The sequence below is a fragment of the Aythya fuligula genome, chromosome 3, assembly GCF_009819795.1.
Source record: "Aythya fuligula isolate bAytFul2 chromosome 3, bAytFul2.pri, whole genome shotgun sequence".
NCBI lineage: Eukaryota > Metazoa > Chordata > Aves > Anseriformes > Anatidae > Aythya > Aythya fuligula.
The window spans coordinates 100,351,305-100,377,535 of record NC_045561.1 but is presented as its reverse complement, the minus strand read 5'-3'; the positions used below and the strand labels follow the sequence as shown (position 1 = coordinate 100,377,535).

General features: G+C 38.7%; 2 protein-coding genes across 3 annotated transcripts in view; one reads left to right on the top strand and one right to left on the bottom strand.

Moving 5' to 3' along the window:
• Positions 1-8,607, bottom strand: part of TRAPPC12 (trafficking protein particle complex 12) — a 53,229-nt gene extending 44,622 nt beyond the window's left edge. Inside the window, exons 1-3 of one of the 2 annotated variants that reach the window (XM_032184406.1) lie at positions 8,561-8,607; positions 6,904-8,120; positions 2,968-3,084 (exon numbers count right to left, since the gene is read on the bottom strand). In XM_032184406.1, the coding sequence (XP_032040297.1) occupies positions 2,968-3,084; positions 6,904-8,115 (1,329 nt within the window). In that variant the 5' untranslated portion in view covers positions 8,116-8,120; positions 8,561-8,607. Of the gene's footprint in view, positions 1-2,967; positions 3,085-6,903; positions 8,121-8,335; positions 8,395-8,560 lie in introns of those variants that run through there. The other variant, XM_032184407.1, reaches the window with a different exon arrangement.
• Positions 8,608-8,680: 73 nt separating this feature from the next.
• EIPR1 (EARP complex and GARP complex interacting protein 1) overlaps positions 8,681-26,231 on the top strand; it is a 74,654-nt gene continuing 57,103 nt past the window's right edge. Inside the window, exons 1-3 of the mRNA XM_032184683.1 lie at positions 8,681-8,774; positions 20,366-20,449; positions 24,329-24,461. Coding sequence (XP_032040574.1) covers positions 8,733-8,774; positions 20,366-20,449; positions 24,329-24,461 — 259 coding nt within the window. The 5' untranslated portion in view covers positions 8,681-8,732. The remainder of the gene's footprint in view (positions 8,775-20,365; positions 20,450-24,328; positions 24,462-26,231) is intronic.

The window sequence follows — 26,231 nt, the reverse complement described above, 5'->3', positions numbered from 1 at the left end:
TGTAGAACTTCACCACTGTTGGTCTAACAAGAACGCATTTTCAATTCTTTGTTATACATATCATAGCAAAGATTTTAATTGTGAAATTACAGTTGTTCAATAAGCCAACTATCAATCACTGGGCTACAGGTACAAATCTCCCTCAAATGATCCCCCCAAAACATCTTCTGTCACCAACATTCAAGCACTAACGTCATCCATAGAATTATCTTTTAACTTGCACAAGTTTTTTATTGAACTTTTTGTAAGGAAGGTAAGAATTTACTACTCAAGATGTACACCAGAATCAATCCAATTTAAGATGTTCTCTTGGGATCCTGGTGAATGGAAATACAGCTGGTATCTGTATTTGCAGATATAATCCAGGAAGTATTGTCAATATATGGAATGACCACATCACTACACAGAGATCACATGATTTACAGTATCAGAATAATAGAAAGAGACAAAGCATGATCATTAACATGTAAAGTCACATAGTTTACTGTGTTCAGTTCTACACAGTGATAATAACAAGGTATTAGCTTCAATTGGAACAGATTCCAAAAGAAATGTTAGGTTGATTAAGACATCTACTATCAGATAAGTAGAAAAGTTAGTTTTGCCTTTAAAAAAGAAGATTTGAGTAATGGAAATGTCACTGCTGTCTCTCCAAACAAAGTCATAGAAAGAAGAAGGAAACGCCAAGAAAATGACTTAAAAAGCCACATGGGAACAAAATTCATCAATAATTATTAGGTATCACCAAATTCCATACACTAAAGATTTTGCTTAACTGTGACCGAGATCAGGAAGAATATTTTCTCTTTTAAAACACTTTGTTTGCAGAGCTAGTAGCAGCAAGATATAAGATGCTGAACCACGTACAGTGATAATAAAGACCCTGATGTCAGCTGTTCAGGGTGTTTTTCCCATCCACACAGAATTAGAACAGTTAAAGATGCAAATGAAGAATATTCCTTTGGAGCAGACAGGCTTGGAATACTGAAATAAGTTTGTTTTTTATTCCTGTAAGTCCACTGGGGAATGGGGAATTGCGGTCTGTGGAATTACACCTTCTTTCCTAACAGGATTTAGCATTCATTTTTGTTTTCAGTTGCCACTGGTTGACTTGTTATAGTTCTTGAACATTTTAGATGGGATTCCAGATTTACACATCTAAACATAGATGTTCCCAGTAACTGTACTGATTAGATTTCTTTTGACTGAGGACTTTAGACACCAGCTCACATGTAGACACCTAAATTACAGGTATCAGTTTGAAGTTGGCCATTGTAGGAAGGGAATGAATTGTGTGACAGAAATGATCTCATTAATTTGAATGTCGATGTGCAATTCATATGCATACCAAGCAAACAGGTAAAGGAAAATCTTGTTTTTTGGAAACTGTATAGCAATATTCCCAACTTTCAACTGTGTCTGAATTCAATCTCCATATTTTGTCCAGATGTTGATTAGAATATTCCCTGTGAGCGGACCTTCATATGAAAAGATGCATTCACTAAACATACTTTGTCAGGAATTTACTCATAAAGAAAGTAAAATTGGCAGTTGCTAAAAGAGCTCTCATTATACTGATTCTGGCCTATCATGTATGTAAAAAACATCCATCTTATTAATCATCTAGAATGGAATTATAATATTTCTAAGAAAGTTCAAAATACCTTTTACCTTTAAGGCCAGTCAGAAGGAAGTTTTCCACAGGAAAAAAAAAAAAAAAAAAAAAAAAAAAAAAAAAAAAAAAAAAAAAAGCAGATTCCCTCCTGCTTTTGATCCCAATAACCATAACTGCTTTTACAGAGCTTAAGAGTGCACTCAAAGCTAAAATACTACCAGTGGCAGCTCTGTATTTAAGGTACACAATGGTCTGCAGCACAGAACATTTTGCATGGACAAATCTACCAGGCCAAGTAGAGAAAGATTTAATTTTCTCATATGTCAAAACAACACTTCTGGATGATCAAAAGGATTGGGGAAAAAGGCCTCTCCTACTTAGGCACAGACAGGGACCAGGTTTCTTAATGAGACTTTTTTTCCTCCAAACTCTACAGTTAAGCAGGACACTGAAATATTTATCTCCATGATGGAGATCGCTGTGTTTTTTCAGGTGTAGTTTCAAAAATTACCTTTGAATTCCTTGAGCAATTTTTGAGGAGACAGACCACTTAGAATCTTCCTCAAACACCAGTCTCCTTTGGAGCTTTACATGTAATCTAATGCAACTAAATTATAAAATGGTAAATACTAAATATGAATTGTGCTAACACTTAAAATTTTTCAAAAATAAAACAAGCTTAAAACGCTTTGACATTTCAACAGATAAATTTAGGCTCAGCCATGTAATAGTAATGAGTTCCATATAGGAATACAGTGATAGAAAGAATAAGGCAAGGTTCACAAGATTTCACAAGGTTTGCTGCTAGAGGCAACTATTTTTGGGTCTGAAATATTTACATTAAGGAAAAATTTTACCTTACAGAAAATTACAGTTTAATTTGGAAGTATTTGTGTAGTTTTACTGCTCCAAAATAAAAAAGAAAAATAAAGCAGTTGAAGTGATCACTTCAGCTTTGCTTACCATTTGCAACTAGTGTATCTTACCTTCTGCAAAACACTACACTGAAAGCATATACATACACAGTTAAAAGAAACAAACAAAAATTTAAAATCTATTTTGAAACCATTTACATTGTATAAAAAGTAACATCTGATAAAGTTCACAGTAACTTAAAATTACCTTGTTTCTAACTTTTGCATGCAAAAAGAGTTTACTGCAACCTTTAATACCTGTACTTAAAACCAAGCGTCCTTCCTACTAAAAGTACTGTACTTCGGCTAGTACTTTTGTAGGATCGTGAACAGCAATATATGCATTTTTTAATTTCCTCCTTACTGTCATTAGCTCCCACTAATGTTGAGGGAAGCGTGGCATTTAACATATATTGAATTCTGAAGATTCTTACTTACAATTAGCTGTTTCAGGCCTACAAATGACTGTTCCACAGAGTTGGCATTTAAAACTTGTCTCTTCACAGCAGCTTGCTCCCCCAGGAATCGAAGCATTAAGTCTTTCACTGCATCTCCCTTGGTGTCCATGGGAGAAACAAAAGAAGAAACATAACAAGAAACTTTTAAACATTATTTTAACAAAATAAAACGTTGAGTTACAGGAGACCAATACAGTTTTCTACCCTGCTTATCTTCCAGTACTTCCTGTGTGAAATGAATATAAATACATGCATATTTGCAGCATTTTAATGAAAACTTTTAGATTTATTCCACATTATTTGCTATATTTTTTCCCCCAATATTTAGCTTTCAACTAGCATAGAAAGATTCAAGCTTATTTGCTTCCTTCAAATTATTATCCTTCAAATACCCATAGTAAATATATACTCTCTCTATACATACTATATACTCTCTATATGCACAAACAATATACAACTACGTAAGTATATTATTATCCGTCAAATAACTGACAAAATACTCCTGAAAAATCTTACAAATCCAGCAAGTTTTACTGGATATTTATAATGGATAATAATGTTGAAAAGTACAATCTACTGATCAAAGATAAAGGGACACATGGTCAGCCAGCCTTAAATATCCATAGAAACTTTGAGAAATCACAAGACCAATTACACAGCAATCCTCCAACAAGTATTCTTAATTTCAAAAGAATAAACTGTAGGAATCAGAGAAATCGGGTTATCTGAGCAGCTCATTCATTTGAAGACTTGAGGCGACTTTGGACAGACAGACATTTAAAATACAGATTTCTGAAGCCAGGCAAGATTAAATCTGCATTTTACATCATACAGCAGCTAGGAGGAAGTGTCCCAATCCAGGCTGTTTCCAGCTTTGTTAGCAATAAACCGAGTAATTCCGTACATGGCCCTCTCCGTGCCTGAATTTCACTTTCTGCTCTTTGTTCAAGTATTTCTCTGCCTTCCCACCTGCGGCACAAAATCCTAAGAGCACTGTGTACTACTTTTGGAAATTTTCAAAAAATAATCAAGAAATTCAATTAGTGCTTAATTCAAGCAGCTAATAAGAAATTGCAGACCATATACTGACATATATTGATGTACCAAAAGCAAATATGAAAAATTATTTATGAAAGATTTTTGCCAATCTTGTGGGTTTTTTTTGTTTGTTTGTTTTTTACACATTTGTAATCTAGAAAAGCAAACATCCAAAAAAAGATTACCAGCAATATATTAGCATTATACTCATATTTTTGCTATCATTATTTTTTAAAAAGTGATATATAACCTGCATTCTACAAGAGCAAAGATCTTTCTGGTCCACCATCCTGCCAGAGAATTGCAGATGTCCATGGAAGTAGTTTAAAAAAACAAGACAAGCTCAAACCGTCCAACTTATAGTCCTACTGCATGCTTTATGGTCCACCCGTGCCAAAGGACATATTTGCCTACCATTTTCAAACACTCACTGACAGATGTACCTCCTGTGACATTTCTTTTCAGTCTCTTTTTCTGCGGAAAAGTACATCTGAGGGCAATGAATTCTACAACTTAAAAACAGTACAGACACTGCAAAATGGTCCCTCCTTTTGTTACGCTTCTTACCCAACAGCTCTGTCTCCATAAAAATTTTGCTGCCTTTTATGAACTTTAGATCACTGTTGCTCTTGTAAGCCAAAAGGTCCTATTCCTTTTAGCTATCACTCAGACAGAAACTCCGCAGGTATTGACCATCCCTCTTCTCTAATTTGTTTTAATTTCCTTGTATCCTTCTGGATTCTGTGGTAACTAGAATGGTGTGCAACATTTAAGATGCTAAAGCAGAAAGTGACCATGAGAAAGTGTAAGCATACAATGGAATATTTGCAAAAACGAGGAAATTTTAGAAGAATATTTGCAAAAGGAACATGAAAGTGTTCACTTGAAGAATTCACATAGGAAGCTCTTAGTACAGAGAGCAAAAAGCAAGCCACAAAGCTTTTTGCATGACCTGCATAAAGTACAGTAAAGTAAAAGTAATTGATAATAAATGTTAATAAAACTAATGTTAAATGCACCCAGCAGTTTTTGGGAGGAGGAAATGATGGAGGAACAAATGATGAACTGTGATGAAAAAGGGCATCACAACAGCAGACAGTAACTGACGAAGAAAGGCATAATGGACAGAGCAGCGCTCCAGCTAGTTCCCATGCTTAGAAAGCACAGGTACAGATAATCTGTAAAATATACAATCCAAGAAAGCTTTAAAAATAACGTTTCTTAAAATGATCACTGAGAAGGAACAAGCAGTTGAAATCAAGCACACTGTATATTTTTTGTTGTGATTTGTCCACTTTAAAACAACACACCTCTAACAAGAACAAACACTTTCTGAGTGAGCAGGAAAAAAGAAGCAGTGAGCTTTTCAATACAGGTCATTCAATATTTCAGCCCTTTTCAGCTCACTGTAAATGCACTTTCCAACTAATTTCTTTGTTAACTGCATGCAGCCTGGTTGAACATCTTGCATTAACATTTAGCGTTAGGAAATTATTCATACCAAAGCTTTAATGAACATTGTTGGAAGGTGATTTAACATTAAAAACACACCTCCCACAATGTTTTAGTTGGCATTTCAAGTACTCTACAATTATAGTCTCAGTTACATATACAGTTCAAAGCTCCAGCATCATACAGAACAATGACAGTAACTAAGTGATGTCTGTCTGGTGACAGAGAACACTCAGACCACTGAAAAAACAATAACCAGAAGTAAGGAAATTCATACAAAGGTACAGCGCTTCAAAACTTGACACCATGCTGATGTTTGCTTATAAGAAACAAACAATGAAGAAAGCACCAGGAAACCCCTTTAATTCATTTGCTGATATGCATCAGGTCTTACTGTAAAAACGTATCACGTGGACATAGCTGTTTTGTTTTCTTTTCAGTTATGCACTAAATGGTACATCTGCATATATATGTGGTTCCAGATTCAGGGAACTAGAGGTACAAAAAAACCTTCAGTACTTCCCTGGACCAAGGAAGGTGAGGAAGAACAAAGGTAAAAAATGGAGGCCCACAGTAAGAAGGACCTCATCTTTGGGGCCAGTGGAAGAAATCATTCTTTTTTTCCATTTCATTAGCTGTCAGGAGAGAAATGCTACACAGTCCTGAATGACTCACCAAGTTCTAAGGGATTTTTTGGGGAAGGTGGGATGGAGTGACCAAAAAAAAAAAAAAAAAAAAAAAAGGCAAAGCTCTGAGCCTTCTCACCACTTGGGGACTGGTAGATGAGAAGAAAAAGAGCTTCCACTACTATGTTCTCCCCTTCAGGATCTAATCTGGAGTTTTCCCCATAATTTTGGTCCAGTAGCCTGCTCCAGCATTCAGTCTTTCCTAGAGCATACACCTTTCCACTGCTTAACAAAGACAGAAATGGAACAACTTCAGCCAATGTCAGCATTATTAAGAGTATTGTGGATATCACCGAGAAAAAAAAAAAAAAAAAAAAAGTTATCTCCTCACCTGCAACAGTGAACTCCACAAGCAAAGACCACTGTCAGCTTTCAGACTCTATAGCACAGCTGTCTGATTTTGTTTATCTTCAAATATGAGCATTAGTTTACTAACTAGAAAGGCTAAAAACTAACTGAAACCATTAAAAAAAATACAACAGGCTTTGGATTTTATGTACACTGTCAACACTGGTTTTCAACATACCCAACAAATCTCACTATGAATAAATCAGATGTTGTTTTAGCCCTTTCATGTACAAGCAGGCAGTGACGTTAAATTTTCTGATGAGGATTGGAGTAATACACAGAAGATGACAGCTGGCAATATATAAGCAATAAGATACACACATTATTGGACAGCTCTTATTCAACAGTTTTAATACACAATGGAAGACTACAACGCAACCACAGACTCTTACCTGAATATTATCAAATTTCAGTCCAGGCATGGTGAGATTCTCTTTGTCTATGAACACAGTGCTGTATTGCTGGGTGGCAACTGAAATTAGAACATTTCTGGTTTCCTCACTGGGAAGCCAAGCGTCATTTCTTCTGTCTAGTTCACTCATATTTAAAGCTGTGGCAAATGGGTCATCACTCCCAGCAAAAACAGCCTGGATTTGTGAGAATGGCTTGGGGGACTGACTTATTTCTAGTGCTGCTGGAGGACCACCTGCTTCAGGTCTCCCGTTTCCCACAGAGAAAGCAGGCTTAGACGAAGCACAAGAACCATCTCCACCATTTGAAAGAGAGGACATTTGTTCTGGAACCGAGGAGCCTGCATTGGGATTACTAACAGAAATAAAATTGGATGTAGTAAACGAATCAAAAAAATCTGAAGCTAAAGTGTTAGTGTTAACGGGATCACCAAAGAACTTGCTTAGACTCGGACTTGGCTGAACCACCTGTGGATTAGACTTCACTGGAGTCTCAGTTATACTACTAAAACTGGGAGATTTTACCATCTGAGGCTCAAACCCGTCAGGTAGGAACAACTGTGGCTGAGTATTGACATTGTTTCCTTGGCTGAAAATAGTACACACAGGGATAGGCTCAATCTCAGGAGATGGCTTGCAAGCACTGGGTGATGGTATCTGGTCATCAGACTTGCTTTTTTCAGTATTATTTGGTTTTGCTTCAACAGGAATGCCGTTTCCCAGCTTTGGTTCGTCTTTCACTGCTTCCTGAATCGATTCTTCCTTTAGAGATGCCTGGTCATCTGTTCCAATCTCAGAAACGTCTTTGGGCGTTTCTTCGTGTTCAGTTTCGCTCTCAGTACTGAAAAACTCTTCCTTACTCACTTCTGCCGGTGGTTTTTGATTACCTTTAGCTTCCATTTGTTCTACAATCTCCTGCAGACACCCAAGCTCACCAGTGTCATCCTCACTGTTGTTTGGCGAATCCGAAATAATGACGCTCTCCATCATTTGCTCATTAAGCTTATCGACAAAGTTATTGGAATCTTCTGACACCGTCTCATTCCCCTCGGACTCAAACTCATCTCCGCCGAGATCGATGGTTTCCTCGTGGAAGAGGATTTCTTCCTGACTTTTCTCTCGAACCCTATTTCCGCCGTCCTCTTCATCCGAGGCACTCCTGGCACCCTGTGCGTTACTTTCTGTGTTCTCCATGGCAGCTGAAGGAGAAAAAAACACGTACAAGGGTTAGCTTTGGCACTTGGGCACTGCTTAAGGTAACTAGTAAGTATCTAATATTGAATTTCTTGCTGAAAATAAGTATGAAACACTGAAATTCTTGCTTTAAAGCGCAGTCAGCTATTTGATAAGATTTCTTTTGATAGCTACATAGAGAAAAAAAACACTAAAAAGGCTTTATCATTAAATAAAACACCTTTATCTCCACCTTTTGGTGCCCTGAGAGGGGGGCACAGCCGCTGGGCCTTCCGAGCACAACCCACCCCTCAGCTGAAGCCCCACCGAGAGCAGCTCAACCTGTGCGAGGCAGGGCCCCGGGGACCCCCCAGTATCCCCTCTCAGGACCCTCCAGTCTCCCTCAGGACCTCCACATCCCCCCTCAGGACCCTCCCGGACCCCCCCCCCCGTCCTCCCCGGTCACCTCAGCGCGGCGCCGCCGCCCCCCTCCCGGTGCCGCCGCTCCCTCCCTGCGCCTGCGCCGGGCGCCTGCGCTGGGGCGGCTGCAGGAAGCGGCCGGCGACGGGCAGCGGCGAGGGCCATAAAGGGCGGCGGGGCGCGGGGCGCGCTGTGTGGGGGCGCGCTGTGTGGGGGCGATGGAGGACGACGCGCCGGTTATCTACGGGCTGGAGTTCCAGGTGGGCGCGGGGTGGTCGGGTAGCTGGGTCCTGTTTCTGTGATGTTCCTGGTTTTGTCTCTCCTAGGGGAGAGAGCCGCTGGTGGGGTGGTTTTGGGGTGCCTGCTGCTCGCTCTGGGGGTGTGAGTGGGGTGAGCGTGGGGCGGGAGGGGGGTGCTGGCTCTGAAAATTGGTGTTTTTGGGGTAAAAAGTGTCGGTGTGGGGCCAGGAGGTAAAAGCAGGGGTTGTCCTTTCGTGGTCGTACCTGGCCTGGCTGTTAGGGCTTCTGCTGTGCCACCAGTTCCTTTTCTCTCTCCCTTGGGAAGTCTCCTTTTGTGGTTCTGGGGTGGTAGGAAGGTGTCAGGAGCCTCAGATGGCTTTTCGTGGTGGTCTGTGGTTTCTTCCTTGTCAGAAAGAAGTCTGTTTTCTTTCATTTTATTATTACTATTATAATGTGGTGGTTTTTTTTTTTTTTTTTTTTGAGGGGGTGGTATGAAACTCTTTCCAGTGAGCTGTGGGTTTTACTTTGTCATGTCCAGCTGTGAAGGTACCTGGTGTCTGTAGGTGTCCCTTGCTGTACTTTCCATTTGGTGTAACTTGTCCCTCAGAACAAATTTGGCCTTTTTGCTAGTCATTTTGGCTATGAGACTGTTACTGGGCTGCCTTACTGTAGTATATAAACTCCTCGGTCATCTTTGTGGAAGAGCGCAGGTCTCAGTGCAGTTTCTACAAGTGCTAGGAAAATGCCCCATTAAGTGGCTGGGTAGGTGGGAGAGATCCTGACCCGTGCTTCCTTCCCCCAAGGTTTTTACTCAGCTATTACACTTTCTCTTTGGCAACAGCTGGTTTATCACCATTATGTTAGTAGTAGGAGGTGCTGTGTTTCTTCTGCAGCTCCCAGAGCACTGTTCTCCTGCAGTGGATGTAGCAGCAGAAATGTGTGCACACACGTCCTTTTTCTTTTCCAAAGTGCTCTTGCTCTTAGAAGGTGTTCAGGCAACACAAGGGCTTTCTGGAAGAAGTTCTGGTGTCCTATCTTCAGAGTTGTGTATTCTGTAATCCTGACTATACCAATAGATCTCCTAACCAATTCATGTGTATTTTGCTATTCGTCTTGCATGGGAGCTGGTGTGTAATATTTACCTGTACTAAATGTTAAATCTGTTGAGGTCTGGTAATATCCTATTGTGTTTGGCTGTAACTCATGCTTAAAAAGTAATAAAACTTACATTTGCAGACTAAGATATATCCTCCATTTAATAAAACTCAGTTTCTTTTCAGTAGGTTTTATAATGACAAGTCTCCCAGAAGTTTTGGAAAGGCAGCCTGTGTGTTGTCTGGTGCCTTGGGGGACCTGCCACCTCCAGCGTCCCAAATCAGACATCTTCCCTTCTTCTGTGAAACATCTAACAGCTCTCTGGTGGGATGATGGAGCAAAGGGACTGAGAAGGTGGTGGTAATCAGAGAGAGTTATGGTTAATTCAGAGTGTTTAGAGAGAGGGGATGGGGAAAGGCAAGATAATTTAATACAGAGAAGGTAGAGCAGAGATGAAGGTTTTGGTTTTGATTTTCATTAACTGCCAGTGTAGCTTGAAAGCAAGTTACATCGCTATTTTTTTCTGAAAAAGGCCCTAATGGAGAGGCTTAAATCTTAAACCATTCTGTTTCTTCTAACTTGGTTCATCAGATCTAATAAAGATGTATGTGCTTCTGAAAGGTTCTTTAGCAAATTCACCAATATCCTGCATTATGAGAACATGGTAAACAGGATCCCATCAAGAAGCACATGTTTACTGTGTGGGTGACAGAGCACTGGCACAGGTTGCTCAGAGGTTGTGGAGTCTCCTCCTTGGAGATCTCTAAAAGCTGCCTGTACATGGTCCTGGGCACCCTGCTCTGCGTGGTCTTGCATGAACAGGGGTTGGACCAGATGCCTCCAGAGGTTACTGCCACCTTCAGCCATTCTGCGATTCTGCTATTTTTTTCTGTTCTGTTTCTTATCTGTCCTGTGTAGAGTTGGCTTATGTTTACTCTCTAACCTGGTGTACACAGAGTGTTTACCATGTGTTATATAGGCTTAATTTTCAGGTGATCCATAACTTCTTTCTGTATCCTATTTTTTGAATATTTTGATTAGGTGTGTAGGCAGTACTGAATGCTGGAAGTGCTGCACTGGGCTTAGTTTAAGGTTGCCTTGCAAACTTGCAAATTTGCCTTGCAATCTTCCAAAGCCAAGAGAGAAGCATAGTACACCTGAGGACAGGACAGTATAGAGCCTGCTGGCTGGCTGCAGGGCCATGCAGTACAAGAGCAGCTACAGCTGCACCCTGAGATGGAGACTGGCTAAGTCAGCCTTAAAAAGCACATTAATGCTTTGTCACTGGTTGTGTACTGCTTTGTGATCCTGCAATAGAAAGCAATACTTGCCCATATTGAAATTTTTAGCTGGTTGTTAGTAGGTTTTACAAATATAATCAGAGTACTGTTGGTTTAGGGTTTTATGCCTGTAAAAGTAAGGCAAGACTTAATTTCTGTAAAGGAAAATGTGACTTTTTAGGAAAAAAATTAAAGCAGTGCAAAATACTAACTAGAATGGATTGGTTACAGGTTGTGTACAATGCGTGTATATGTATATAATTAGTATGCACTGAGAATAGCTCCAGTGGTTTATCTTTATTCTGGTAGAAAGCAGGTGTAGACTTACTTGAAGGAGTACAACAGGACTTGAGGAAGACATAGGCCATGTGTGCAGTACCCGGGGAAACCTTTGCATCCTCTTAGGATGACGTGCTCCCAGTACAGGATAGGACCGGGTACAAAGGCTATAGCCTGATAGGAGTCGAGTTCTCTTCCTTGGGACAGCCTTTCTGATGGCTTGTAGGATGAGAGAAAGCTGTCTATACACAATGAAGATGATCATTTTGATTTTTGCTTTAGAGACGTCTTTGGAGGATTTATTTAGAAAATCGAATCACTTCAAAAAACTGCATGATAATGTCTTAGTGAAATTCCTAGTGTTTTTCTCAGGCTTCTTTCTTTCCCAGTATTTTTTCTCACATGAGAACCAATCCTGTGTATTTTAATCCAGGCTGAGAGCATAGTTTTAGTTAGTCTTCTGATCTGCCTCCCCCTTCATGTCCTCCCAGCTGTCCTCCAGGATGGACATCTGTGGAGCTCCAGTCAGACATTTAAGGGGTTTAAAGGCTTACTGGAGAAACACACACAAAAAGTGGATAAATGCAACACTGTCTCAAGTAATTCTCCAAAGATCTTCATAGTGTATTAAGTGGATAAGATGGAAACTACTTCTTTTAAGAGCCTCAAGCAATTAGCAGGAGCTCAGTAATATTGGGTATGGTAGAGCCTAATGGCAATAAGAAGCTGAAGTTCTGTGAACGTGAAGGAGCTGTGATGGATGATTGTTGCTCATTACAAGTGAGCAGTGACAATGTGAAAGGGTTTCTGATGATTGTGCCATGCACGTTTTTGTGAGGGTTCCTGTTATAGCTGTGAAGGTTCACAGAGCCTGTCAGTGTTTGGAATAGCTTGGTGGTGGGAATTGGGTTTTACAAGGTTTGAGAGAGCAGCTGGCAGAGTGCTAGGGGTGTGTGTGCTGCCAGCTTCTTCTCCGGTAGGTTCACTGCAGCTTCTGACAGTTGGTGGAGGAGGGTCTCCTGCTGTCATGGGAGAAGCAAGGGTGTCCTACTTTAGTAAAGAGCAAAGTGTACCTGCTTGAAAATTGAAAATATGCCAGAAGATGAAAGAATTGTGCATGACATAAGTCTGGGGCATCCCTGAGGTGGAAGGATGACAGCTTTTTCCCTCCAGAATGGGGCATCAGCAAAGCCAGCCCTTGTCCTCCCCCTCCCCTGTGAGTAGCTGCAGGCTATTTCTGGGTTTGAGTATAAGCAGATGGTCAAATGACTTTAAATTCAGATTTGGGGGCTGCAAACCAAATACTGTGTCCTTTACATCTTGTATTGCAATTCCACTGCTTGTTAGTGCAGATTGTTTATATGATTTTCAGATGATACATGGGCTATGCATATTCTTCTGATTGTATTACATTTAATGCAAATATTCACGTGTTGGGGGCAGTGTTTTTGTTTGCTGATACCAAACCAATGCAATGCTTCAGCTAGACAAAATGTGCAGAAGTATTGACATTACTTTTTTTTTTTTGCATATTAACACCTGTAGTAGTAAGTCTAATATACTCACTTTAAACCAAATTTCTTCATCTTTTAGAGGCTCGTCACTGTGTTCCTCTGGGTAATTTCTTGCTGTTGCCAAGGACCATCTATCCTGTTTCTGTTCCACTGCATTCTGAGGTTTTGGTTACTCTGCCCTTCTGCCAGGAGGCTGAGTTGTTAGGGTTTGACAGAAGGGGGTCTTTACCCAATGTCACACACAGCTTGTGTGATGCCCCCTCTCCAGTTGGTCTTTCTTGTGTTCTGGCATGGTGAGTGCTGCTTCTACCACTTTATACTGCTATTAGTCATGCTTGTATTTTAGATTTTTACATACCCTTTGCATTACATAAATGTGTATTTCTGTTGTGCATTTGCAGTTCTCTTCTTTGTCCATTGTGATGTGTTTCAAGACCTCTTTCTAAGACAAGGGAGCAGCTCTTACACGGTGTCAAAGATTCATTCATTGTGAGCCTGTTATTTTTTTCACCACAATTAAAATCATATTGTATTATATTCAATCTTATTATATGCAATAGGATCTGTTAAGCATATGTGCCTGACAGGAGTAACTTTGGACAGACTGGGTTTGTCCTGATGAGTGCAACTGTTTTCTTGGCACAGGAGTTTTTTCAAGTCTTTGCCCAAGCCTGCCTTTGTTTGTTTGCTTAGATTGTTGCAATTTGCTCTTGGGTCAGCTTTTCCCTGGTGTGTAGCTGCAATTGTTTCCCCATCACTGGAGGGGATAAACTATTTCCCCCAACAGCTTATAGCAACCTCTTCATTCACCTTATTCTCTTCCTTGGTTTCATCTTAAATTTTCCTGTTGGGATTGGTCTCCCTAGCTTTAGTCTAAATGGCTTTCCCTGAAAGTTCAATTTTCCTCAGGGCAACAGTAGGATTTTTTTTCTTCAACACATTGCTTCATTCCTTTTCAAGTATACTTTGCTGTATCTTCATCAGGCAGTTTGGCCATTTCCTGTACTTTCACAGGATCTTTGTGCTTTGCTGGCAGTATACTCAACAAAATCTGATTCAAGAAGGTGCATGATCACTTCCAAACTTCTGGTCCTTTCTTCCTTGAATTATTTTCACAAATGTTCTTACAATCTGGTAGCCAGTTTGTGTTAGGTGATATGCTATCTCTTTCATCTTCATTTGGCTGCAAATAGACAATAATAATCAGGCATTACTTCAGACTGATGTACATGTAGCAAGGCTTTCTTCATGCTTGTATAAATCTGGTCTCCTAATTATATATTGGAATAAGCAGGTAGAGTCTTCACGTGGAGTTTCATGTGGCTGGAAACGTTTCATGTGGCTAGAATTTTGGAGTGGCTGGAAAGTTGTGCAGAGGAAAAGAATCTGGGGGTGCTGGTCAATGCTCACTTGAACAGGAGCAGGCAGTGTGCCCAGGTGGCCAAGAAGGCCATCGGTATCCTGGCTTGTGTCAGGAATAGTGTAGCCAGCAGGACCAAGGAGGTGATCGCTTCCCTGTACTCAGCTCTGGTGAGGCTGCACCTTAAGTACTGTGTTCAGCTTTGGGCTCCTCAGTACAAGAAGGACATTGAGGCCCTGGAGCATGCCCAGAGAAGGGTTACGAAGATGGTGAAAGGCCTGGAACACAAGTCCTGTGAGGAGTGGCTGATGGAACTGGGGTTGTTTAGTCTGGGGAAGAGGAGGCTCAGGGAGACCTTACTGCTCTCTGCAGCTACCTGAAAGGAAAGTGTGGGGAGCTGGCTGGAGGTTGGCCTCTTCTCCCAGGTAACTAGTGACAGGACTAGAGAGAATGGCCTCAAGTTGTGCTGGGGAAGTTCAAGTTGGAAACTGGGAGATCTTTCTTCTCAGAAAGAGCAGTCAGGCATTGGAATGGGTTGGTCAAGGTGGTGGTGGAGTCACTGACCCTGGGGGTGTTCAAGGAAAGGTTGAACGTGGTGCTTAGGGACATGGTTTAGTGGGTGACATTGACAGTGGGGTGATAGTTGGACCAGACGATCTTGGAGGTCTTTTCCAACCTTTATGATTCTATGTGAACTCTTACAAACTCTTTAACTCTTCATTGCTATCAATACTCATTTTTTAAATATTTTTGAACCAGTTTTATACTTTTTTCCTTTTCCCAAATGAGTATGCTTTCTTGACAGAGAGATGTCTGCACCTTTGTTTTTGACAAAGGGCAGTGCAGTTTTGCATGAGTGTAAATTGCCAGGGGTGGTTGTAGGCTTACTAGATATCTGAATCTCTAGCAGTTCTGGGTTCTGAGTTTCTATTCTGCTGCAGATTAGGCAATTATTCAGTTCTTTGGCACAGACTGAACTGAGTATGAAGCAACATTAAGCTTTCAGAAGTGGAGATGCCTCTCTGAAGTAATCAACATCAGGGACACGTCAGCATTGTGTTTTTGTGCACTGTTAAAAGTAAGATGCCATCTTCTAGTGGGTGCATAACTAATTGGAGATATGGATGGAAGTCTGATATATTAGCTCACATCAAGAGGAGCTGTTATGACAATCTGTGTAGTTTTACTGATGAAGATTGTGTAAATTGTGTGACCACCTCCGATTACTTCTACAAGAGTTTTTCATAGTACAGCAGAGTGACCTAGGTGTGAAGGGACCTGTGGAAGGTCATCTCTTCCAACTCCCATCTCAAAGCAGGTTCAATAGATGAGGCTGTTTAAGGGCCTTGTCCAGCTGAGCTTTGATTTTCTGTTTTGAGATTCCACAACATAGCTCTGGTGTATGACTACCGTCACTGGGCATTTTTTCTTAACTTCTAGTCTGAATAGTCTGAATCTTCCTGTGTTGCAAACCTGTCTTTGCTGCATCTCAGCTTGTTGCTGTGTACCTTGAAGAATACAGATGTGCTCTTATCTGTACCCTCCCTTTAAACACTTTTAAATAAGCAGTAAAACTTATTAGTTTAAGCTGAATAAATAAAGTGAAACAAAAGAGGATTTCACGTTCCGCTTCAGTTACTGTTCTAACTCTGCTATTAAGTGGAAAAGGGCAATAACTGCTGCTGAAGCAGTTGTAGTCTGACTGCAAAGATCTAAGTTTAAAGCAAACAAACCAAACCCCTTAGATTTCAGGTAAGTGAATAAAATTTAAGCCCAGAATGCGTAACCTCACAACTAATGTAGTGAGTGTGGACATCCATAAGCAGAGCTTAGTCTTGTTCCCATGTCTGCAATTAATCCTTCAATCCACATAGTAAAGGAAGGATTTACTTTCTGGTAATGGAGCAGGCAGTGTTTCCTTTCTGGTTGTGTGTACTGTGACTGTGTTTTCAGTTACAGGAACAGTAGCAGGGAAAATGTTTTCTATATGATTTGTTATTTATATATTTGATTACGGGGAGGTGATGTGAAATCTTAATATGAGATGTTCCATCTCCAGTGGGAAATGCTAACATTGAATTTCAGATCATGTGTGAAACTAATAAATTATTTAAATTTTTGTTCTCTTTTCTAGGAAAAACCCACACTTAAGTAACTCATTACCACCCCAATGAGCCTTCATGCCTCCATCACCCCATTACCACCATCACTCTCCTTTTTCTCTGTTCATCCAAGGTGTTTTTTTGCTATGGTATTAGTTTTATTTCTTTTCTGCTGTGATATTGGTATAAGTTTTATGCAAAGTTCATTCAGAACTTGCACTTCTGCTACTAAAAACATGGCAGTTTTACTATCTTGGGAACAGATGTTGCATTATGAATGCATCTTATAATTGTTATTTTTGTATTCATTCATAAGCTTTTCCCTCTCCAGGTATGTGACTTATGGCTCTAAAGTACTTTAGGATGCAGTAAACGAAGAAACACCAGTTCATTATGTTTAGCTTGATTCTGTCTCTCTGACCCATATTGAATTTTAGTGTGATCATTGATATAGACTATTCAGGTTGATGTTTTTTTAACTATGAGTTCACACCTTGCTTTAGAAAGCTTAAAAATAGCTTTAGCTGTACTGCAGCAACAGTTTATTTTTTATTTTTAAGTTTGAGTTTGACATGGAAACAGGTGTTTCTATTTTAAGCATGAAACGGTGTACTTCTGTATTCCAGTACATGCAATATTCCTTACACTGGAATCCTAAACTCTATTTTCTCCACTCTTCCTCAATCTCAGTTTCTCTCCAGACCGATTTTGTCACCTTGAAAGACTCTATGCAGGCAGAAGATGCAGCTGTAGCACTGTGATGTAAAGTGTGCTGGTCAGAAATGCCTTTGGAGCGTAGTGATGCTGTGTCCTGGATCTCAGCACATGTTGAGGACCATTTTTTGTCGTCCATAGAGACTTTTGTGTTCTGAAAATACAGGGAGGAATTGATCATTGTTAAATTCTGTAGGTTTTCTGTTTTGTTGTGTATGTGTAACCCTTAATTTTGTGGAATAAATCAGAATTGGAGAAGCTACAGAACACTCTGCAGAATAAATACATAGGCTTTGGAAAGCCTGTGGTTCTTTTGGTTTTCTTGGCAGATGGCATTGTGAAGTCTTTCATGTTCGCTTTGCAAAGGCGGTATCTGCTTTGTGGTAACTGGGTGGGATTTTTGACTGTGTATTTCTGAACTTCCTTTTAGGCTGTTGAAGTATTTGGTTGGGAATATTGATCATAATTGGGCTGCTGCAGTACCACCCCAGTCTTGTAACACTCTTTACCTGGTTTAAGCCATTCACGTTTTTTCATAGAGGTTCCTGACTGAGCTTCATGGTGGGTCTGAAGTTTAAACCTGTAACCAAAAGGTTGTTCATAGCTCATGATGACTTTACTCTCACCTTGTTAATAACCTTTATCCTAATTTTAGACCTTCTTTAATAATGAGGGTGATCTAATTACCGAGGTTCTTGGATTGTCTAGAAGCACCAGTAGGTGAGGCTTTGCTGGCCAGTGTGTGATGCCATGCATCATGTCAATTTCCTTGGTAAATAAAATTTTAATATATTTTGATATAGATCCTTTCAGGTCTGTATGCAACTTAGCGTTCTGCAGATAACTGGCTTTGTATAAGACAGAGCTTTATTGGCCTAGATTAATGGATGCTCATTATACTTTGCTCTTTGTTAAGTTTCTAATTGCTGCAACCATGAGGCAGGATGCTTTTTGAAAGATGTTAATTGCAGCCTGCTCTGACAGGTTATAGGGCAAGACGGCAAATCGGAGTCACTTTCTTCTAGGCTTCTGACAGCGCTCCCAATGCGGAGACTTGGTTAATCACAAGTGTTATTCAGTGGCTTCGCCTGTTGAAATAACATGCTCATTCTCAAAATGTAACTCCAAGTAGACAAAATTAGAGACACATTTGTCCATGAGATACCTGGTTGTCCATCATAACGCTACTCATTTCAAGATTCAGATTGTCCTTACTTGTGAACAATTGATAAATTTGAACCCTATATGGATGTTGGATATGGATACGGATGTTTCCATCTTACGATGGACAATAAACAGTAGTTTACCATTTTATTTTGGACGCTTTGTGTTTAACCTGATTCATTCTTGAAAGCAAAAACATTAGATCTACTTGAAAGGCTTGGAAAAGGGTAAAAACCCCCTTTGTTTCTTTATTTTATTAAAGATCCTGGAGGTCTCTTCTGCTCAACTTGCAGAGACTATAGAAGCTTGTTTGCTTGAAAGAGACACATTGCCATTGGCTTACTTCTAGTGTTAATTTCAGTGTAATTGAAAGGAGGTCTGAAATACAGAGAAGCTCTTGCTAGAGATCTGCAAATATAAATGCTGCTTAAGACAGAACAAAAGCTTTTCTTCAGTATTCTTAACTCATATTGTTTCTGTCAATTAGAAACACTGTCCAGGCTTGTAGTTAAGTGCTGTATAAATAAGAGAGCAAAAAACACATCAGTATGGATTAAAACTGGACTCTGATCAACATTTGAATGTGTTTTGAGAACAAACTGAATCATGTTCTCTAGTATTTTTTTCCCACCCATATAAATGTTGTTAGTAGCCTACACTTACTAAGCTCATTACTTTTTTTTAACCTTCTGTGCTCAAGACTGAGCAAAATATTACATTGTCTAAATTAGTTTTTACATTTCAGATGCAAGATTTATCCACCCTGTGAAACTCAGAGTTAGTTCTGAAAAATGAGTTTATCCTTATTAATGTTGCTAGACAAGGGCCTGGATTGCTTTGTCTTGTTTAAGAAAAATCCATCTCTTCAAGTTGCTATGCTAGAACTATGTTGTTCTTTTAAGAATGTGTTGTGATCCAGTTGAAATTAATCTTTCCAAGCTTCTAGGCATCTTTCTGATATTAATCTATAAGTTTTAGACAAGACTATCCTGAACCTAATGGGCCTGAATACAGAATGTAATTACTGTCTAGCTGCAAAACACGAGAGCAGCATGCGGGGCCAATCTGCAGCTATGAGTCCTGAGTCCTTACCATGTAGGCTCCAGTGTATGAAGAAATCTGAACTATTTTGTGCTAAGTAGGGTGTGAATTGCAAAGGTTTGGCCTTTTTGTTTTGTTTTTCTCCCCGTGTTTTTTTTTTTTTTTTTAAATAACCTGATATTCATTATGATTTTATTTTTTTATATGGGAAAGTAGTGGATATATGCTATTCTACTTATACTTGCTAGAAATGCCTTTATGAGTGTTTATTCTGCTTATCTACCATGAACTCAAATGTAGCTGAGCCTCAACCACTGACTAGTACAAACTAATAACTATGCATTATTAGTTTCTTATGGGTTTAATATGGTTTATTATTAATTCAAACTATTTCTCAATGTATTCCATATATAGGAGGTTCTTAACTGTTGATTTGCTTCTTCCAAGACTGGTTGTTGCAAGGTGAAGAGTCTAGCATTCTTGTTAACAGTAATATTACAATTGTGTAGGATTATGCATGATTTTGGTAAATAAATAACAAGTTAATTCTCCAGTCATGCAGACAACTCTTAGTGGTCTAGAATTGAAAAAGAAAAAAGGGGTTGTTTGTAATTTTTTTTCTAAGTTTCGTGTTTAGTCCTGAGGAAAAGGATAGCGTCATTTTTACGTGGGGTTCTTCAGTCTGAATTGTTCGGGGGGAGCAGTGGTGAGGAAACCTTCTGCAAGAAAACATTTTTGTTTTGATATCATAGCCAATGTATTTAAGAGTTGTTCTAGTTTTTTTCTTCATTCCTGATTCATGAAGAGGAATTGATTTGGAAGAATTGCTTTAATGATGAGTGTTTTCACATACGATGAAGGCCAGGTAATACATTTAGGACCTGTATCTTCCATGCACGTCATAAATATCAGAAACTGCAGAAAAATCTATTAAAGTAGACATAAAGGGCAGGAAACTGTGCAAACTGTAAGAATGATGTTTGTAATGATAGATACATAAGATTAAAGATTTCTTAGTGGATTGTGTTAATTGGACTTTTCTAATGGCTTTCTCTTTCCCTAGGCTCGAGCTTTAACACCTCAGACAGCAGAAACGGATGCAATAAGATTTTTGGTTGGAACACAATCTCTTAGATATGATAATCAGGTAATTTTTTGGTCCAATGTCAGTTGTAATTTTTTCTTCTTTTTGTTTTAACATTGTTCCCATATCTTTCGATTTTTTTTTTTTTTTCCCCTCTATCCCCCTCTCCCCACATCAGTTTGAGCTTTAAGTGGTAGTTAAATTCAAGACTCCTGTGAGTAGGATAAAAAGATACTGGTAAGAAACATAAGTTAATGTGTAAATTTCTTAAATAAAAGATTAAATTCTTTTAAATTATATGACTAAATCAGACAGACTTAATGAAGCAACTGCTGTGTTTCTGTGAATTTAAATCTTTAGATTCTTTGGAGCTCTCTTTAAGCCATGGAAGACATGCAAAGTAAAACAAAATTGTTTAACCCAAAATTATTTAACCCTTGATTGTCTCTTACGGGACTCCTGACATGCATATAGTATGTGACGCTTCATAAGACTGGATTTTTCATTTTTAGTTATCGGTAATCAACTGTGTACTTTCTCATCATAAACTCAGTAGGTTTAAAATCTGAAGGAATCAAACGGATTCTTTCAGTTGAGCCAATTGAGAAATTGTCTCAATTTCTGTTGGGCTGTTTTCTTCTGTAGTTAAGAGTATGGTACTTCTAATTTTACAGTCTTCTCTTTTTTTTTGACTAAAATTCAATGAATGTGTTCATACTGCAAGGAGATTTTGCGTGCCAGAACAATTAGAAAAACTATTGGCTGTCAGGTGGATGGGAGTAGCGGAGGGGCTACAGGGATGGCTTTTGTAAGAATTGAACTGCAGCTTCATTCTCTGTTCTTAATGTGATGCATTTACCAGATGTTTTTGGAAATGTATGCAGGAAACATACTGCACTTTATTCTTTTTTGATCGCTTAGATAGGGGTTGGACTCAATGATCTTGAGGTCTCTTTCAACCTAGACAATTCTGTGATTCTGCTTTCTCAGAACTCTCCCATTTACCTTCAGTCTTGTGTGTTAGAATCCCAAATACTTCTATGGCTTACCTTAATGCATGGCATTATGTAAGGACAGAGAATGGCAGTGGTCAGGCTGAAAGTGTTCCCCTGTCTCCTCTGCAGTCCATGAGAGCATGATGTAAGAAAATCAATTATGGGGATTGCGTAATTAAAGAAAGAGTAATCTTGTTCTGAAAGCAGTAGTTTTAATTTCCTTGCAATAGTCATTTCTGTCACTTGTAACTTCTCCAAACTTAAAGAAGAATCAAAGGATTTTGTTCTCTTACAAATATTTACATTTTTTTCCTCAGTACTTGGGTTCAGGCTTTTCCCAGCATAATTACAGCAGACAGGTAACTTCTTTTTGCAGATATTGGTAATAAAACTGCTCATGTCCAAAAGGTGCTTTACAACTAGCGTAACAAACCTCCTTAATCAGGACACTACAGTCACATTGAGGAAGTTCACCCTGTAGGCTTACACTTACCATTTTTGGCATCCTTGTCTATAGTGTCCATATGCTGCACTGATTTACCCCAGGTGAGGCTCATTTCTGTACTGAGAGGGAAAAGCTAGAAAGCCAGGGATTCAATAACCGAACAATGACAACATGCAGAAATGGAGCTTGTGTAAGACAGTTAGTATAGGTCAGTCAATGTTTCTGCTAGTATTTGTCTTTGTGGCATCGCACCGTGATGCACAGTACTTGGTACTGTGAGAATTTTTTGTCTTTAGCATAGTTGCCATTCTATATGATAAATAAAATTTATTATGAATTCAAAAGGTTAAGAGGATTGATTGCATAAAAACAGTGGGGTATGTCTGGAATTTTGTGGTTCTTTGTGTAAAGCTGATGAACTGGAAGACTGTGCTGTTTGACATGCTGCAAAAGATGGCAGTTTTCAACTTGAAAGGTTATAAATGATATCCTCATGAAAGAATTACATTTCGTATTTGCTTAGTTTTACTCTGGACCTTTGATTGGTTAGTTCTGTGTTCCAGCAGGTCTCCAGCTATTGGTGAAGTCAGCTGAAGCAGAAATATAATAGCAGAGGAGAAATTGGTTACCTGTAATTTTAAAGGACTTCAGATGGGGTAAAGAGCAGTCCCTTACTTTCTGTGCTAAGTGACCCTTTTAACCTGGTTAGTACAGGCACAGAATACGTGCAAGTGTAGTAAATGAAATTTTGATTTGTAGTTTCACCTATGGGGACTTTGTTGGAGCTGCTGAAGGAGACTCCAGTGGAAGGTTTACTTCCCCTTTTATTTTTTTTTTTAAGATAACTGAGAACAAACAGTTAAGCAGTTCTGATTGTGCCCTGTGCAGAAAACTAAAATCTTAATTTTTAAAGTAAGATCTTCACATTTCACATAATTTCTGTTAAATATCTGATTTGGTAAATCTGAGGGATCCACTTTGAGATTTAAAAGCCAATTATAATGTTTTTGCTTTATGAAAATAATAATAGGAATTGCTCCTCATGCCTAGAGCCTGTAGGAAGTTTTGCCTGAAGGTTGTAAATACGTTGCTGTTCCTTACCTCGGAGTTCTGAGTTTGTTCACAAATAAAATAGCTCTTTTACAATTCAAATTTTAAGTTTATTCAGAACATCAAAATACATCTGATAAGAGCAGTATAAAGGGCTGTGATGTCTGGTGATGAAGTTAGTAATTTTTAGTGATGAACAAGTGTACCCTCTGTAGAGAGAGAAGTACTTGAACTAGGATGCAAGGAGTAGATTTTTAAAAAAAAAGCCCAAAATAAAGGGGGAACTATAGGTAAGTCTGAGTGACATGACTCTGGAGGGTTATGGAAGGCAGGAAGGACATGAAGTTGGAGATGCAGTTTCTGCAGGAGATGGATAGAGTCCCAATTCCTGTGTAGATTCCCAGATTTAGGGCAACAAATAGAGTTGAATAATAGAGCTGAAAAGGCAGCTTGCTAATCAACTGCAGGAGTGCCTTTATGCCTGGAATGGCAGAGTGGAAGAACACAGGTGATGAGATCCAGCATGATATTTGAAGAATCATTTGCTGCTGACAGTGTTTGGGAGGAGAAGGAAAGAGGTAACATGTAAATTCAGCCATTTCAAAAAATAGTGTATAATATTGTTTAATGAGATTACAGCTCTCTAAAAATTGTTGGAATTTGCTGTTGAGCTTACTGGAATTAGCCCCTTGAGGTTACTTGTGTGTGTTGTGTGAGGTTGGAATCTTTCTCAATTTCTTCTATTTCTGAGGCAGCTGTAGAAAAAAAATCATCAACAATAGGGAGGAAAAATGAGAGTAAGATACATCTATTAAAAGACATAGAGCTAGTAATTTTAAAAAAGAAATCCAAATATTCTTAATCTTTCAGTTCAGCATTTTAATTTTGCACGTAGCTTAAACTTTGTATTTCCAAATGCTTTAGTAATTGGTACAGCTTTGTATATTGGTGCAGATGTAGGATTGCTTGAAGTGAATTCTCAAAGTTTCTTACTGAGTTTCTAGTATTTGTGTTTCAAAACAGAATCCTTTCCCTCCCTCCCATTCTTTCTTCACAGGACATTTACATTTGACTTCAGTACAGGATTAGTGCAGACATCTAGACTAAGGATTGTGATGTTTTTATTTCTGTCTATTGCTACAAGTGTTGAATTGCAATACTAGTGGCTTATTTACTATTAACTATAATATGAAAAATCACCTTCAAGCTTTAAGTTGCAAAATTGAGAAGAATAAACATGGTATTTCATCAAAACAGGGAAATGGCTTGTTTTTCTAGAAAAGTCTATCCTGCATGAAATCGATAATATGCTAAATTGTTAGTATAACAATTAATTAAAGTAGATATCAGATATAAAATTCTCATTACATTGTTTTGTGCAGTCATCATGTATAATTAAGACCCACAGGAAAACATTTGAAATCCTAATGTTCTCTTTTATTGTATTTGCAGATTCACATCATAGATTTTGATGATGAAAATAACATTATAAACAAAAATGTGCTTCTTCATCAAGTGGGTGAAATCTGGCACATTAGTGCCAGTCCTGCAGATAAAGGTGTACTTGCTACTTGCTACAATAAAAGTAAGTTCTTTCTAACAATTTTGAACTTAAATATTTTGATATTTTTTTTTTGAATGCACAACAATGGAACATTTGGCTATGTGTAAACACTTTAAAATAGGAGTTACCAACATAGGCATTTTTTAAGATCATCTGTGCCATTAATTATACCTTGTCTATCTCCTATCCATAGATCATCCTGGTCACAAGCCTGTTTGCATTCATGTCAAAGAATGCAGCATAACCAGTGTTGCTTACCTGATTAATGTAAGCATGTGAAATAAAATACTCCTGTTATTTCAGGCTTCAATCTTTTTATTGCTTTATATGTTTAGTTTTGAAAGTGAAAGTAAATGTATTTCCAAATGGCATCTTGCCAGCATCAAGCTCCTTTAAAATTGCAGGTGAAGTCTGTATATAGTGTTGATGTCATATATTTAATGCAGACGTGCCCACAGAGGACTATAAATTATCTAAATATCTCATTGGAAACAGTAGGAGTGTTCCTTGTGTAACCTAACACTAAGTGCACAGCTGTTGAGATTAAGGATCTCCTTGCTTTTCCTAGGCAAGGCAGGTGCGAAGATATTCCTTTTATGAGGTGTGAAAAATCCCCTTGCATCACTTGAGGAAGGCGGTACTTTTTCTCTCTGGCAAGCAAGAAATCTGTGCTGTCAACCTGATATTGTTCTAGTATATATTAGTGTATTCTTTCATGGAATAAAGCAGGTCTAAGAATTTAAGAATAAAGTAAGTAGTGAGTTTCAGACTTCATGCATCTGTCAGCTGTGGAGCTGTAAATTCCTACTGCTCAACCTTGTGTTAGAGAAAGGGTTCCAAGACTGCTTCGTTCTCCTTTGTCTTTCTACAAAAAAGTCCTACAATATGAATTAGGCGTGTGTGTGTGGGGAGCATTGTTGTGTGTTCTTCAAAACAAAACAAACTGCTGTATAGTGGGAAAGACTTCATAGAATTTATGCATTTCCCCACTCCCACCCCCATGTAACTGAACAGCAAGGTGGTGAGAGGTTATCAACTCTGGTATTTAAATAGGACATTACATAAATTAATAGAATATCCTGAGTTGGAAGGGGCCCACAAAGATCATCAAGAAATGTTAACATCTCTTAATTTATTCAGTTTGTATCTGTTTTTAAACTCAAATATTTTAGACTGTGTGATAACCACTAATAACTTCATATGCCTTTCTAAGAAAGGCATATATTTAAGAGTTGTTACTCTACAATGCTATTAGAAACATTCCTTACAGCAGTATTTTTAAAAAAAAAAAAGCCTCTTTGGGAGAGAGCTTATCAAGTGAGTATGTCTGCTAGCCAGACAATTTAAATTTCTGTACCATTTCTGGTCTCCATTACTGGATCTATTAAATCACATTCATGTTTTCTATTCTAGCTTTTCCGTGTTCTAGATTTGGCTTACTTGTTTATAAACATTAAGCTTTCTTGTTTGTACTTCGTTCATTTTCATTTAGAATCATCAACCCAAAATGTTCTGCAGAAAACAAGATCTGATTCTTAAATGTTTATTGATGACTCTAAATAGCAATGTACGGAGCTGAAAGCACACAGCACAAGGTTCTAATAATAAAGAATACAGAGTTCAGCAGACAACTTACTTCAACTAGTAATGCAACCAAATTAAACAATCGAAACCTTAAAATCCCTTCTAAGGTACTGTTTTTTCTGAATTATTTTAAGAAGATACTACTTTCCCTTATTGAAGCACCAGGTAAATGAGATGCTGTCAGGAACAGTCATAGGTATTGGGACC